General features: G+C 41.8%; 1 protein-coding gene across 1 annotated transcript in view; it reads right to left on the minus strand.

The window, feature by feature from the left end:
- Positions 1-16,150, minus strand: part of mipol1 (mirror-image polydactyly 1) — a 37,076-nt gene that overhangs the window by 11,120 nt on the left and 9,806 nt on the right. The window contains exons 7-9 of the mRNA XM_070920483.1: positions 10,614-10,647; positions 10,339-10,509; positions 1,184-1,237 (exon numbers count right to left, since the gene is read on the minus strand). Of these exons, the coding sequence (XP_070776584.1) occupies positions 1,184-1,237; positions 10,339-10,509; positions 10,614-10,647 (259 nt within the window). The remainder of the gene's footprint in view (positions 1-1,183; positions 1,238-10,338; positions 10,510-10,613; positions 10,648-16,150) is intronic.

A 16,150-nucleotide genomic window follows, 5' to 3' on the forward strand; every position in this document is an offset into this window, starting at 1 on the left:
ACTGATCTGATCAACTTCTCAGCTGCAGCAGCTCAGCTAAACAAGTGCAACAGAACAGTTAAATAAGCAGAATAAGTGTTTAATGTGTGTGATGTGCTACTGTGTGTCATTCTGTGTCCCGTTCTGTTCTGTTAGCTTTACGCTAACAAATCAAATATTTGTGTATTTTAAAAAAGTCAATTACAAACAAAATAATAAAATGGTGGTGGAAAGTAACTAAGTACATTTACTCAAGTACAAATTTGAAGTACTTGTATTGCTCTAACATTGATGCTTCAGTATTAATCTAATAATGTCAGACAGAATCAGTCACAGGAGACATTTTACTGCAGAACATGTACTTTTACTATGTGAAGCTAATAATACTTGGGTACTTTTACTGCTGATACTTTAACTACATGAAGCTGATAATACTTGTGTACTTTTACTGCTGCTGAACACTAGTCTGGTTAGAAACCTGTTTCACCACTGACATCTAGTTTTCACTAAATCTAATAATAATAAAGTCAGTCCAGAGTGATTATTAGCTCCACTTATAGTAGTAATGGACCTCAGGTCAGCACAACACAGATGGTGTCATCTTACTTGACTTTATTCATTTATTGACCACACATGCAGTTTCTAAGCAGGTTATAATCGACTACTGGGACACATCTGAATTGTAATCTGCTTCCACAGAATCTAATAAATATGAAAGATCAATTAAGATTATCCTCAGTTCTGTGTTTAAAATCAAACAAACTAAATTTATGGGAATCTAACTACCAACTCTGACCTGCTGAACCACATGGTTACACACGTCTTCACACTTCATTCAGCGCTGACACACACGTTTGTCTTTCTATACTTGTGAGGAACCTCATTCACATATTGCATTTCCAAGCCCCTAACCTGAAACCTCACAACTGAATACCGAACCCCAAACCTAAACCTGCTTCTGACCTGAACCTAAAAACCAAGTCTGAACCTTCAAACAGTCCCCATCATGGTTTAAAACTGGTGCTGATCCTCACTGAGATAGACGTTCAACTACACACACACACTCTGTTTGAATAACAAGTTGTTGACAAACAAGTTGCAGCGTCTCCACTGCAGGTTGTCATGACGACAGAGCAGACATCCCATCATCACCATTCAACACAGTGACCAGTTAATATGCAAGAGAGAGAGAGAGTGTGTTTACCTCGCTCGGCCTCTGCTGTCTCTCCTGAATCAGATCCTGTTCCAACCGTTTACTCTGCAGAGACACAATCTGGAATTATTGATCCAATCAGCTAATTATTCAAAGAATATACATCCTTTCGCTCACTCACTCACACTCACACACACACACACACACACACACACACACACACACACAATGACCTACAGAGTGAAGACAGGAAGTCACACCTGCTGACAGGATGTCATCGCCATGTTCATCATGTTCATTGGCTGGTTTTGTGTGTTTTGGGTCTTGGCATGTTTTGATTGGTTAGTGAGCGTTTGTTTAGAGGAACCTTTGGTTGATGTGTTAATTCCAGTTCAATTTATTTGTGTAGCTGCAGATCTTGATGTCAAAAACTTGAACATGTACAGTGGCTTGCAAAAGTATTCAGCCCCCTTGAACTTTTCCACATTTTGTCACGTTACGACCACAAACAGAAATATATTTTATTGGAATTTTATGTGAAAGACCAACACAAAGTGGCACACAATTGTGAAGTAGAAAGAAAAGTATACATGATTAAAAAAAAAATTTACAAATAAAAAACTGAAAAGTACGGTGTGCAAAAGTATTCAGCCCCCCTGAGTCCATACTTTGTGGAACCGCCTTTTGCTGCAATTACAGCTGCAAGTCTTTTGGGGTATGTCTCTACCAGCTTTGCACATCGAGAGACTGAAATTTTTGCCCATTCTTCCTTGCAAAACAGCTCAAGCTCAGTCAGATTAGATGGAGAGCGTTTGTGAACGGCAGTTTTCAGATCTTGCCACAGATTCTCGATTGGATTTAGGTCTGGACTTTGACTGGGCCATTCTAACACATGAATATGTTTTGTTTTAAACCATTCCATTGTAGCCCTGGCTTTATGTTTAGGGTCGTTGTCCTGCTGGAAGGTGAACCTCCGCCCCAGTCTCAAGTCTTTTGCAGACTCCAACAGGTTTTCTTCCAAGATTGCCCTGTATTTGGCTCTATCCATCTTCCCATCAACTCTGACCATCTTCCCTGTCCCTGCTGAAGAGAAGCACCCCCAGAGCATGATGCTGCCACCACCATGTTTGACAGTGGGGATGGTGTGTTTAGAGTGATGTGCAGTGTTAGTTTTCCGCCACACATAGCGTTTTGCATTTAGGCCAAAAAGTTCAATTTTGGTCTCATCTGACTAGAGCACCTTCTTCCCCATGTTTGCTGTGTCTCCCATATGGCTTCTGGCAAACTGCAAACGGGACTTCTTATGGTTTTCTTTTAACAATGGCTTTCTTCTTGCCACTCTTCCATAAAGGCCAGATTTGTGCAGCGCACGACTAATAGTTGTCCTGTGGACAGATTCCCCCACCTGAGCTGTGGATCTCTGCAGTTTGTCGAGAGTCACCATGGGCCTCTTGGCTGCATCTCTGATCAGTGCTCTCCTTGTTCGGCCTGTAAGTTTAGGTGGACGGCCGTGTCTTGGTAGGTTTGCAGTTGTGCCATACAATTTCCATTTCCAGATGATGGATTGAACAGCGCTCCGTGAGATGTTCAAAGCTTGGGAAATCTTTTTATAGCCTAACCCTGCTTTAAACTTCTCCACAACTTTATCCCTGACCTGTCTGGTGTGTTCCTTGGACATCATGATGCTGTTTGCTCCCCAATATTCTCTTAACAAACCTCTGAGGCCGTCACAGAACAGCTGTATTTGTACTCAGATTAGATTACACACAGGTGGACTCTATTTAGTCATTAGGTCAACATTCGATCATTCAGCAATCATCAGGCAACTTCTGAAGGCAATTGGTTACACTCAGAGAAAAGGGGGCTGAATACTTTTGCACACCGTACTTTTCAGTTTTTTATTTGTAATTTTTTTTTTAAATCATATATAATTTTCTTTCTACTTCACAATTGTGTGCCACTTTGTGTTGGTCTTTCACATAAAATTCCAATAAAATATATTTAGATTTGTGGTCGTAACGTGACAAAATGTGGAAAAGTTCAAGGGGGCTGAATACTTTTGCAAGCCACTGTACATGAACTTTGATGCTTATTCTCAACGTTTGGATATGTAAATCTCCCCGTTTCTCGCAGTTCTCTGGTCCTCGCCGATCTCTGTTCAGTGTTCCTCACTGTTTTCTGTTCATCACCGTTCTCTGTTCTGTGTTCCTCACTGTTTTGTGTTCTTCATTGTTCAGTTCCTCACTGTTCTCTGTTCCTTACTGTTTTGTGTTCCTCACTGATCTCTGTTCATCACTGTTCAGTGTTCCTTACTGTTTTGTGTTCATCACTGTTCTGTGTTCATCACTGTTTTGTGTTCCTCACTGTTCTCTGTTCTGTGTTCCTCACTGTTTTGTGTTCCTCACTGTTCTCTGTTCCTTACTGTTTTGTGTTCCTCACTGTTTTCTGTTCATCACTGTTCTCTGTTCTGTGTTCCTCACTGTTTTGTGTTCTTCATTGTTCTGTTCCTCACTGTTCCCTGTTCCTTACTGTTTTGTGTTCCTCACTGTTCTCTGTTCATCACTGTTCTCTGTTCTGTGTTGTGTTCCTCACTGTTTTGTGTTCCTCACTGTTCTCTGTTCCTTACTGTTTTGTGTTCCTCACTGATCTCTGTTCATCACTGTTCAGTGTTCCTTACTGTTTTGTGTTCATCACTGTTCTGTGTTCATCACTGTTTTGTGTTCCTCACTGTTCTCTGTTCTGTGTTCCTCACTGTTTTGTGTTCCTCACTGTTCTCTGTTCCTCACTGTTTTGTGTTCCTCACTGTTCTCTGTTCTGTGTTCCTCACTGTTTTGTGTTCCTCACTGTTCTCTGTTCTGTGTTCCTCACTGTTTTGTGTTCCTCACTGTTCTGTGTTCCTCACTGTTCTCTGTTCCTCACTGTTCTGTGTTCCTCACTATTCCTTGCTGTTTTCTGTTCCTCGCTGTTCTCTGTCCCTCGCTGTTTTCTGTTCCTCACTGTTCCTTGCTGTTCTCTGTTCCTCGCTATTTTCTTTTCCTCACTGTTTTCTTTTCCTCACTGTTCCTTGCTGTTCTCTGTTCCTCGCTGTTTTCTGTTCCTAACTGTTCCTTGCTGTTCTCTGTTCCTCGCTGTTTTCTTTTCCTCACTGTTCTCGGTTTCTCACTATTCCTCACTGTTCTCTGTTCTTCGCTGTCTTCTGCCCTTCCTGCTGTCTTGCAGGCTGTCCTGTTTGACAGGAGGCTCATCAGCTGGTTAAGCTCCCCTGAGCTCTATAGGTTTTATGAACTGGCCCATGTGCTTCCTACAGCCGACCTCCACCCTGCATCAACACCACCCACAAATCCACCATCGATGTCCCGCATTCTTTGCTGTTTGTTCTGTCTTAACTTCAGTTTTAATAAATCATATTTGCAGGTCTGAGACTCACTGAGGAACTGCAGTGATGCAGCATATAATAATCATTAATGATATTTAAGGTGATTATTGGTCTTATATTTTTATTCTGATGTGGAATCAGGGGTCAGACTCCGCCCACCTCCGCCTGCTCAGCCAATCACAAAACATTATTAAATCAAACACACACACACACGCACACACACACACACACACACACACAAACACACACACACACACAGTTTCTTCTCACCATCTGGATGAGTGTTTCTGTTTGATCTGGAACACACACTGTTTCTCTACACTGTGTGTGTGTTGGTTTGTATTTGAAGGATGTAGGAATGTCCACATGCAGACAGACTGTTGATGGACACAGCTGACTCTGTGTGTGTGTGTGTGTGTGTGTGTATATACAGTGTAAACTGTACTCTTCTGACAGATGGGACAATATTTTTTTTGTTTTGATTGACAGCTCAGATCAGGAAGTGTGTGATCATGTTCAGCTTCATGTCTGGACTTCTGGTGTAACACAGCAGGGACAGTATTAACAACTTGTTCAGACTAAAAGTAGCTGCTAACTGTCCGACTTAAGAGAAACTAGTGAGGATAGACAGGGGAGACGAGGGAGACGGACTGACTAAAACAATAAAAGACTGAAATGAACAACAAACTGTAATGTTGCCATTGTGTTAATAACACATCACACATGCAGAAATTATTTACGAATGTAAGCAGATTCAGCTCAACGTTTCTTGGTCATTCTTCAGGTTATGAAATTGCTTCTGCGAATCATTAAGATCAGAAATAGTGACTTGATATATGAATATATGAATACAGATATTATCATAATAACCCATATCGCCCAGCCATATTTTTTTTTTTACATGTGAACTCTATTATTATTAAATCATTCTTGTTTTCTGTTTTGATTTACTTTGAGTTAATGTGAAAATTAAAATAAAGACCAATCAATACAAATTATGTATTAATTAACTATGGGATCTTTAGTGTTACCAACATAATTCTAGAGTCTAATCTGCCTGGCGAAAGGCGACTCCAGCTGTTTGTGTTGTTTTAGTAAATGGTCTCAAACATGTCTGAAAACAGTGCATGGTCCTTTAAAGAGCAGTCTGCCTGACGGAATCAAACCGACAACCAGTTGAGTCCGCCTCGTCCAGGTAAGCTTTAATAACCTGTAATAATCTGTAATTACCTGGTATTAACTCAATAAAAAGCAGCTGTAATATGAGACACCCAAAGAGAGAGGTGGAGAGTGACTGGGAGCCTCCCCCACTTTTCTAATATTTCCCAGAAGTCCCGGCTGCAGCGGGGAGATAATCCCTGAGAGATGAGGAGAGGGAGCGAGGGATCTGTGAGTGGCAGGGGGGAGGAGAGGAATCCTCCAGCGTGGAGTGTTCTCTCTCTTCTTCTTCTCCTCCAAGGATTACAGCAGCATTTGAAACATATTTCAGTGCGCGGCGGCAGCGGAGCGAGGGCGGGATTAAGGTGTTACCGTGGAGGGGTGGTGTTAACGCAGAGGGGCGGGGTGTTAAAAGATGGCGGAGCAGTAATATTGGTGGGGGTTAGCGACGGTGGACTGGGTGATACTGAAGTGAAGCGAACACGGCACTGAGTTTTGTGGGGTTAATAGAAGCGGGCAGGGTGTTACAGCAGTGTTGGCGGGAGGGTGGGGGTCAAGGGGGGGTGTTAAAGTGTGATGCTGATGTGGGGTGGAGCCAAGAGAAGTAAAGATGGAGGTGTGTTGAAACTGATGCAGGTTTTATGGTTTGCTTCATTTCTACAAGTACTGCACCAACATTAAAACTACCACTTCATTTATATAAGTACCACTTCCTTCCTACAAGTACCACTTCTCTCTCTCTTGAAGTACTTCATCATCTCACTTGGGAGAGGTGGTGTTAACGCAGAGTGGCGGGGTGTTAAAAGATGGCGGAGCGGTGATGTTGACAGAGGTTAGTGGCGGTGGGCTGGGTGATACCGAAGTGAAACGAACACGGCACTGAGCTTTGTGGGGTTAAGGGAGGTGGTGGGGTGTAACATCAGCAGGGGCGTGTGACGTGGAACAGGGGTTGGAGCCAGGAGAAGTAAAGATGGAGGTGTGTTGAATCTGATGCAGGTTTGAAGGTTTGCTTCATTTTTACTGCTTCCTCTTGTAGAAGTGAAGTGCTGCCTGTGAAGACAACTGTACTTGTAAAGTAACACTTCTTCTTTAAAAGTACTACTTCCTCTCTACAAGTACCGCTTCATCTCTTCACTCTCATCCATCCCTCCTCTGCTCCCCCGACAACTGTTGCCATGGTTTTCAGTGTGCAGCAGTGCCTCTGCAGGTTGGTTACCATGGTGACAGCAGTCTGTCACAGGGAGGGAACAGATGAAAGTTTCTGATCTATCGGACTCATCAGGAGGAGGCGGGGCTTCTGAGCCGCCGCACAACATGCTGGGAGCTCCGCCCCCTCTCCCTCTCTCATCTCGCCCCTCGATCGCCCCCTCTCTCTCTGTCATCCCTCCATCAGTCAGACCTCTCGTCTTTTTCATTTCTACTCCTACTTGCTCAGACCATCCATCCCCTCCCTCCCCCTCCCTCTCTGATGCTCCCACAGAGAGCAGTATATGAATCCAGATGAATTGTGGGTAATAAATCCAGGACTCTGCAGGTTTTGGTAATAAACTCTGTGAACTGAACTTAGATAATAATCAGCCTCCAGAGGAGTGACGGAAAGAAGAAAATCTGGATTTTCTTCAACAAACTTTAAACTTTTTAATCATCTGAACATCATCTTCACTTATTGATTATTGACTGACACATCTTCATCACAGATTAAAATCACACAGACCTGAAATAATATTTCTGCTTTATAAATAGAGTCTGATCGATAAAGCAAAATAGAATATGAAGTAACATATGAAACAAATATAAGTCAGAGAACACCATCAGAGTATAAAACTGCAGTAGTTAAAGTATTAATATAAATAATCCATATTAATGGCTTTTTTGCTTAAAAGGTCAAGAATGAACTTTCACTCTCTAATTTTAAGACAACATGGATGAAAAGTCCTTATAAGCGCTGATGAAGATCATGTGATCTGGTCGAAAGAGAACAGGTGATGTTGAACTGTTGTACAGAAAAGCCAAAGGTGTGTTTTTGATCAGATTTTCAATTGACATAAATAATACTAAATAAAACTAATAAATATTAATTTGTTGACTACATGAAGGATGCATTTATACATAAAAATGAATTAGTCATTAAGTGACCGGCTAATGTATTTAATGTTTATTATGATGCAGTAAATATATTCTATAGTTTATAAAACTTTAAAGGCTGCATTTTTACATATGTGAGTGTATATTTGTATTTATATATGTTTGAAGTATTTTGGTTGTAGTTTATAGTTGTTATTGATATGAAGTGAAGGTGTGTACTATATTAAATATTATGACTAAATTTACTGATATTTTTACTGTATCAATATGTAGTTTATCTTATGACTGAAAACTTCTTCCATCTAATAAATCTGACACTTGCACTGCGTTAACAATACAGAGGTAACATTTATAAATGTTACAAGCATATATAACAGCATATATATATATATATATATATATACATATATATACACACACACACACACCACATTACAAATCTCAAATATTGTCCCGTAAACCTGGAAATAATCACAAAGTTTGAGGATTATTAGTTATGACATGTAAAATGAAGAAGAAATATTTTGATTCTGCACTATTTTTAGGTCAGCAATCAGATTTAAACACATTTGTGGCATTGACCAACTGAACTCCTTCGTCCAAAAGGTCAGATGTCGATCAGGCAGACCAACAGTGACCACACCATCAGAAGATCAATACATCAAGCTTAGTTCCCCGAGAGATAGAAAAGCAACTTCATCACAGATACACAATCTGCTAAATAAAGAACGCCAGACTCCAATCAGCAAAAGTCCTGTCAAAAGAAGGCTGTCTTGTAGTGGTCTCAGAGGACCAGCAGCAGTTTCTAAACCACTTCTCAGAAGGGGAAACAAGGCCAAACTCTTGGGGTGGGCTAAGAAATAGCAGCATTTTACTGTGGATGAAGAAAAGTCCTACTTACTGATGAATCCAGGTTAGAGATTTCTGGCAGTAACAGAAGAATGTATGTAAGGAGACGAGCAGGAGAGAGAATGATACCACAGTGGATCAAACCAACAGGGAAACATGGTGGGAATATTCAAGTCTGAGGGGGTTTGCCTACTCTGGAGTTGGACACCTGCAGTGAATCGACTACACCCTGACCAAGGAGAAGCACCACTCCATTCTTCAGAGACATGCTGTACCCTCTGGTCTGCATCTTTGTGGAGAGGGATACATACTGCAGCAGGATAAGGACACCAAACACACCTCAAAGCTTTGCAAGAACTACTTGAAGACCAAAGAAGACCAAGGAGTCCTGACTGTCATGGACGTTCCTCCACAGTCACCTGACCTCAACCCCATTGAACTATTTATGGGGGCACTTGAAGACTCAGAAAGCCAAGCCTTCTTCACAAGACATCACAAGAAGCCCTTTGGAACATTGTCAAATCATGCTGGGATAACATGGGTCATCAGGTTTGGCACAAACTTGAGGGCATACCAAATACTAAGATTCTCTCAAATTCCTGTACATTTTTCAACAAGATTCAACTTTTCACTCAAATTGTTCAGCTGATATTATCATTTGTAATGAAAAAAATTGTATTACATTCGAAACAAATGCAAAATAGAAGCATCTTGACTAGTGGTCTTAGACTTTTGGATCCCAGCGTGTGTGTATATATATATATATATATATATATATATATATGCAACGCGTCCATTTGTCTGATTTAAATATCTGTGTCCATCAGATGCTCCTCTGTCTCCATAAGCAAATATTCAGCGGAGAGATTACATTCAAACACACACACACACACACACACTCCTGAGCAGACAAACAGGTGTATAAGCAGCGAGTGTTCAGCAAACATCAGCCTCATGTCAGCTTCATCAGGTCGACTCAGTCTGGATGTCAATATTTGTCTCTGCACCGTTTTGTTTTCGCACCATTCAAAATATTCATGTTCAGATTCAAACTGCAAATATTTAAGGTTTGGGCTGCCGGGGCCTCTGTCACCCGGCCGATGCTCTGCGCCGCGCCATGCCGCGCCGCACCAACAGGGTTAAATAGGCGACTTAGAGACGTGTTACCTGCAGTCAGACTGACAGGTTCAGACAGACTCAATGAAAACTATACTACTATGTATCTCATGTATTTGACATTTCATGTTTCTTATTAAGGGGAATGATTACAAACAAAGTCAATGCAAATGTTTCAACTTGAGTGAAACATTTACGTGAAGCTCTGTCAGCGTTGAGATTCTCCGGACGTCACAGAGAATCAGAATCAGGACAAACGTATTGTCTCCATCTGTCAGCAGCCGGAGGTCTACGGTCTAACATCTTTACTGAACAGACACAGAACAAAAGGGGAGAGGACTCACAGAAAAGTGAACGAAACCACAGGACTACATGGTAAGGTATTTCTTCTTTGATTCCAGCTATCGGTTGTACCACAAGCCAAGTTAGTACTAGCGTTAGCTGCCTTCCCCAGGAGTCCCATTGGCTATCGAAATACTCCACAAAACACTCCAGTGGCCTTATTCAAGCAAGTAACTCAGACCTGATTTACAGTACACTCAGAGGGACCTATGGTCTTAGATCTGGTCTACAGTGACACTTTAGTAATCCAGTAAACAGACAGACAGGTAAGTAGACCCACCTTCGCGACAGAGCCATCTCTCTCCTCCATCACGGCCTTCATCTCCTGAGCAGTGATGTCATTTCTCCGTTGTCTTGCCAACCGCAAACGCTGAACCAGAACTGAACCAAACTGTTCAACTTCCTGGACGGAGTCGGCGTCACAAACACACTGAAGGAGTTCGTCAACATCCTGACCAATAAAAAAGAAGAAAAAAAGTGATCAACTCAATAATCTGAGTTTAAACCACAAAAACCTCTAAAACCAAAACAACAACCAAACTGTGAGTGTTTTACCAGGTCAGAGTCCTCAAGGGAAATATTCTCCATCCTGAAGAGAAACAGACAGAAGGGTTCAGTATTCTCTGTCAGATCCAGGATCTGTTTCTAAATCTATGCGTATTATATCAGCATATATGTTTCTGTACATCTCTGCTTGCTGTCAGCAGAGAAACATAAAAGAAGGCCCGACTGAAAACTACTGATCATTGATTGATTGATTGGAGCTTGATGTGTTTCTAATGTAACTACACTGTAAAAAAAAACATGTATTAAGAATCCGAGTTATTTGTATGAAGAATCAGACTCAATCACATTTCCCTGAAACGTAATGATACATGGAAGGTTCAATGGCTTTTTCTTTTTGTTTGTGAACATGTTGAGTTTTGTTTTGTCAGCATTCAAAATCAATTTCAAATATTGAAAGGCGTGTTGTACAGTATCAAAGACCAGTTGTAACTGACAGAGAGCCTGATGCTGTAAAGGAGCAGCAGTAAAAATGAAAAGTTTGTTGTGACAGTCCAGTAGTGAGACTATGGACAGTGTCAAAAGCCTTAGATAAGTCAATGATAAGGGCTGCAGTGTTGCTTGTTGTACAAAGATTCAATAAAATCATCATACAACCAGTCTGCTGTAGTTGTACTGTGCTATCCTGAAACCTGATTGATATTCAGGTAAAATATTATATGTAGTAACGAATCGTGAGTAAAAAATCGTTCACTCATGGCTCAAAACCCAGATTTAATACATAACAATCAAAATGTTAACAATTTGAATACATTACGGTATATGATGAAGGTGTTCGACCACTAACACGAAGGTTGATCTTGTTGTTGCTCTGCACTTTAAAATGTATAAAAAGCTTAATTTGCTCTTCCACAAGCTTGAAAATCAGCTTTTAGTTTTTCCATGATATTGTTTATTATCGCTCATATTCTTAAATAGGCTGACATTTGCATTTATAATAGGGATATATGCCCCCACCCCCCCCGCGCACGCATTGCAGCCACTGACCAAATTAAACCTGGACCTCTGCAGCAGCCTGTTAGATGACCTGAGCGCCGTGGCTGCAGCAGCTGTGCAGTAATTTTGTCCTGCACTCCCTGAAGTCCACCTGAAACTCTCCATCATTTTCAAATCATTGTAAAGCTGCGAGGGCACTGGCCGAGCGGACTCCTGTGCTGTTCAGGACTTTATTTCTCCCTCTGACAGCAGCCATGATGGTGGACGTGGAGCTGGTAACTAGCTGATCTCCCGCCTCTCCTCCAGGGAAGCTCTTTTCATTTAGCCTGCTGCTGTTTTTCTGTAATAAACTGTAATAAGGTGGCCGAGGCGGCTCCGCTCTGCAGGGAACAGCAGGTAATGAAAGACCAGCCGCCTCCAATAAAGCTCCTCTAACACCCTGCTTACAGCCCATCCAGCCCGGCTCAGCTCGGCTTGGCTTGCTTCACAGCCGTCATTAACGCTCCCACACACCCTCCACTCAACAGAAACACAGAGACAGCAGCCATTAATGGGATCAAATGATCCCAGTGAGAATAAAATCTTCATAAGGTTGGAAAAGTTTCACGTCAGACTGAATATTTCAGATCAGCAGCCGACAGTCCGTGAAGTCCCACTGACAAACTTATATCCAGAATACATCCAGAATATATACTGAATATATAATACTGAATATATAGTCTTATTATTTGGTTAAGGGTGCGAGCCTCTCCTGGCATTTAAGATTAGTCACACTTCATTTGTAGTTTTTGTTTAAACCAAACCTCACAAAACTGACACACATTAAAATGTACACCCTACACATTGAATGACCACATCAACCCACAAGAAGCAACACAAACCCAAAAGCTTTAGTGCAAAACCAAATATTAATATATTTAAAGAATTTCACAAAACACCCAAAATCCCACAGTCCCAAGTCCAAAGTCAGTCAGTCAAAGGATCCAGTCCAGTTCTGTTGAGAGACTGTAACTGGACTGTAACTGGCTTATAACTGGACTTTAACTGAGATGTAGCTGGACTTTACCTGGACCGTCACTGGACTTGTAAGATCATTTCAGTGTTCAGGATCATAATTCATACAAAAGTGGCTAAAAAAGTATAATATATAGAACTGAATTGATTAGTTAATCAACTTAGAATTAACAAGCAACACTTTTAATAATGAATTAAAGATTAAAGTATTTTTTCAAGCAAATAGTCCAAACCTCTGGTTTTAGCCTGTAACTTGCCTGATTTTCTGTTTTGTATCAGTCACTGAATCTCTGTGTTTTTGACAAAACAAGACATGTGAAGACTAAACAATTAGTCAATTGTTAATAGAGAACATAATCGTTACCTGCAGTGCTAAAGCAGACTTCAACATAACGCCTCACATTTCTCACCATTGTCTTGTTTTATGGATGAAATGATTCATTGATTAATTGACAAATAAACATGCAGATTAATTGTTAATAAATACTTAAATTATCCTTATTAGCCTTAAATGTTGCTGTTTGATTATTCACAGACACACACACATCAGTCTGAAACACAAAAACACACACATTTACAGAGGTAAAGGGGCTGCCTCCCTCCATTAGAAAACCTCACACACACACACACACTCAGTCCTGACAGATGGAACATGCTCCTCCATATTCTGTCCCTCATAAAAAGGATTGTGGCCTGCAATATCAATTACCCTCTCATCCTGGGGGGGGGGGGGGGGGGGTTGCAGGAGGAGGTGGGGGAGGGAGTATTATCTGTAATTAGATTTTCTGGTCTATTTGAAGGCTCCTCGAGGAGGACGAGAGCTGGTTTCACAGCTCTTAACGAGACTGAGGAGGTGAATAATGAAGAGGAGGAGGACAGGGGGAGGAGGGGGAGAAGAGGAGGAGGAGTTTGTTGTTTTGTTGTTTTTACATAGTAAACATGTTTCACATGTAAATAAGTGAACCGACATGTTGGAGTCAGTTTCTCCTCAGAGGAAACAACAACAAACACTCACCTCTTGAGCAGAAACCTGCAGTTCTTATTAACATAGATCGATATAGTACTTCATTAATCCCAGCGGGAAATTGTATCATTACAGCAGCAAAAAAAACAAACAAACAAACAAAAACCTATACAATACTTACTCACAATAGCTTAAAGTTAAATTACAAACTACATTTAATATACTCTACATATGTTTAAAGGTCTTTTCAGACGATTGACGTGCCTAGTAATTCATTTTCAATGACAGACGAGGGGGCAATCTGACAGGCGGAGCAACAAGTGGGTGCAATCCTGAGAAACTGTGCTCGTGAGCGGCATGCTCATCTCGAGCACACGCCTGCCCACCGCCAGAGTTGAATTGTCTTGATCTTTTTACTACATGATGCGACTTGCAATGCAAATCAACAGTTATTGGGACATAAACAGGAGGGCTTTCGCATAGCAGCACATCGGCACAAGACTGGATGTATCAGGTAACGTTAGGTATAGTTTTAACTTAAGCTAGGCTAGTAGCTTTCCAGTCTTGTAAAGTTACAACTAAGCTAATTTAGCAAACTTTAGCTATCAACAAATCAACCTGTGATTAGGGATATGTGAGACAGTTGTACCAGCAGGGATACAATAGTGCATAGAAGCCGTTTCCATGGTTACCACGCATACAACACCTGGCGTTTGCTCATGGAGCGCTTGTCTGCCTGTCTATTCATACGTGGATCCTGTGGATTCGGGCAGGTATGCAGGCGGAGTGTAACTCCCTGTGTGAAACGACCTTAATGCTGTGTAGTGGTAGCCAAATAACACCTAGTGGGGTGGGCATAGTGCAAAATGAATTGTAAGTATACTGTAAAGTTCACATCAGATAAAGTTCAGGATCAGATAATTAAAAGATGTTGAAAGGTGTTTGAGTCCAGGGTGAGAGTGTTTGTATTAGTCTTAGTCCGTTAGGGGGAAGCGTGAGGCCTCCTGACCCCCCTGTCATGACAGAGGGAACTGGTTGTACAGGGAGATGGCAGCTGGCAGGAAGGACCTCCTGTAGGGCTCTTGTCACAGCGGAGTTGGATCAGTCTGTTACTGAAAGTGCTCCACTGTTAGACCAAGAGGTCGTTAAGTGGATGTGAGAGGTTTTAGATGATGGACAACCACCTCCACCTCCTCTCCCAAGAGTCCTTGTTCTCCTGAAGTCTATGACCACCTTCTTGGTTTTGGGTTTGTTCAGGAGTAGGTGGTTCCCTCTACACCATTCAGCAAAGCTGGCCACCAGGTTCCTGCACTCCAAGTCCTGTCCACCTTTGATACAACCAACTACAGAAGAGTCCTGTTATCTGCAGATAACAGGACTGCAGATAACAGGACTCCAAGTTGTACTGAAAGTCTGAGGTGTATAAAGTGAACAAAAGAGGTGACAGGATGGTCCCTTATCGTGCTCTTGTGCTGCTCATCACCACGTCAGACATACTGTCTGCATCAGGCAGTAATCCAGGAGATGGTGGAGGCGTCTACCTGTATCCCATGAAGTTTCTCACTCAGCAGCGGGGGCTGGATTGTGTTGAAGGCACTTGGCACTTCTTGCTCTGTCCAGATGTGAGTGAACACACTGCAGCAGGTATATGATGGCATTATCAACGTGGGTGTGGTGGATCCAGAGATGTGGTCACCTGAGGTCAGAGATGGGACAAGACAAGCCTGTCCATGACCTTCATGAAATGCGATGTCAGGGCAACTGTTCGATAGTCATTGAGCTTGTGCAGAGACGCCTTCTTCGGAACCGGAACCAGGCAGGATGTCTTACACAGTATCCGCACCCTCTCCTAGGTCAGGGTCTTTAACCTGTTAAACCTATTGAAAAACATGTTCAGCTCACTGGCCCCTCTGTCTGTCTTCTGATGTCCTTAAACCCTATAAGCTGTTTTATCTCAGACCACACCTCTCTGTTGTTGTTGTTCTGCTGGAGTTTGTTTGCACTTGTGTCCTTCAGCCCGACTCTCAGCTCCCGTTGCACACTTTTGAGTTTGTCTCTGTCCCCATCCCTGAAGACTCTGTTCTTTGTGTTTAGAAGCTCCTTCAGGTCACTGGTAATACAAGGTTTATTGTTTGGGAAACACTGCACTGTCTTGGTGGGAATGGTGTTTTCTATACAAAAAGTGATGCAGTCCGTCATACTGTCAGTGTCCTCGTTAGAGGCTCGTAGAGTGCATCCCAATCTGTCACCTCAAAACATCCAGAGATGGTCGTGTTTATATACGGAATATATCCATGCAGCCATGTCTCATTGAAGCACAAAATGCTGCATTCATTCAATCAATCAATTTATTTATCACATGCAATACATACCTTCATGGAAGGTATAATTATAGTGAAATACAATCCTGCCAGTTCCTCAAAAAGACTTTGAAAGAATAATAATAATAATAATAATGCTATTTGCGTATGACGGGGGGCAGTCTTATTTATGCAGTGCTTGCATTGCCTTCTTCCTGACCGCAGCAGCGAGAAAAGGCCATTATTCGTGTGATTGGGATCTTTAATGATTCTCCTAGCCTTATTCTTGCAGCACGTGGTGTGAATAAACATTA

Source organism: Enoplosus armatus, chromosome 15 (genome assembly GCF_043641665.1).
Source record: "Enoplosus armatus isolate fEnoArm2 chromosome 15, fEnoArm2.hap1, whole genome shotgun sequence".
NCBI classification, from domain to species: Eukaryota; Metazoa; Chordata; class Actinopteri; order Centrarchiformes; family Enoplosidae; genus Enoplosus; species Enoplosus armatus.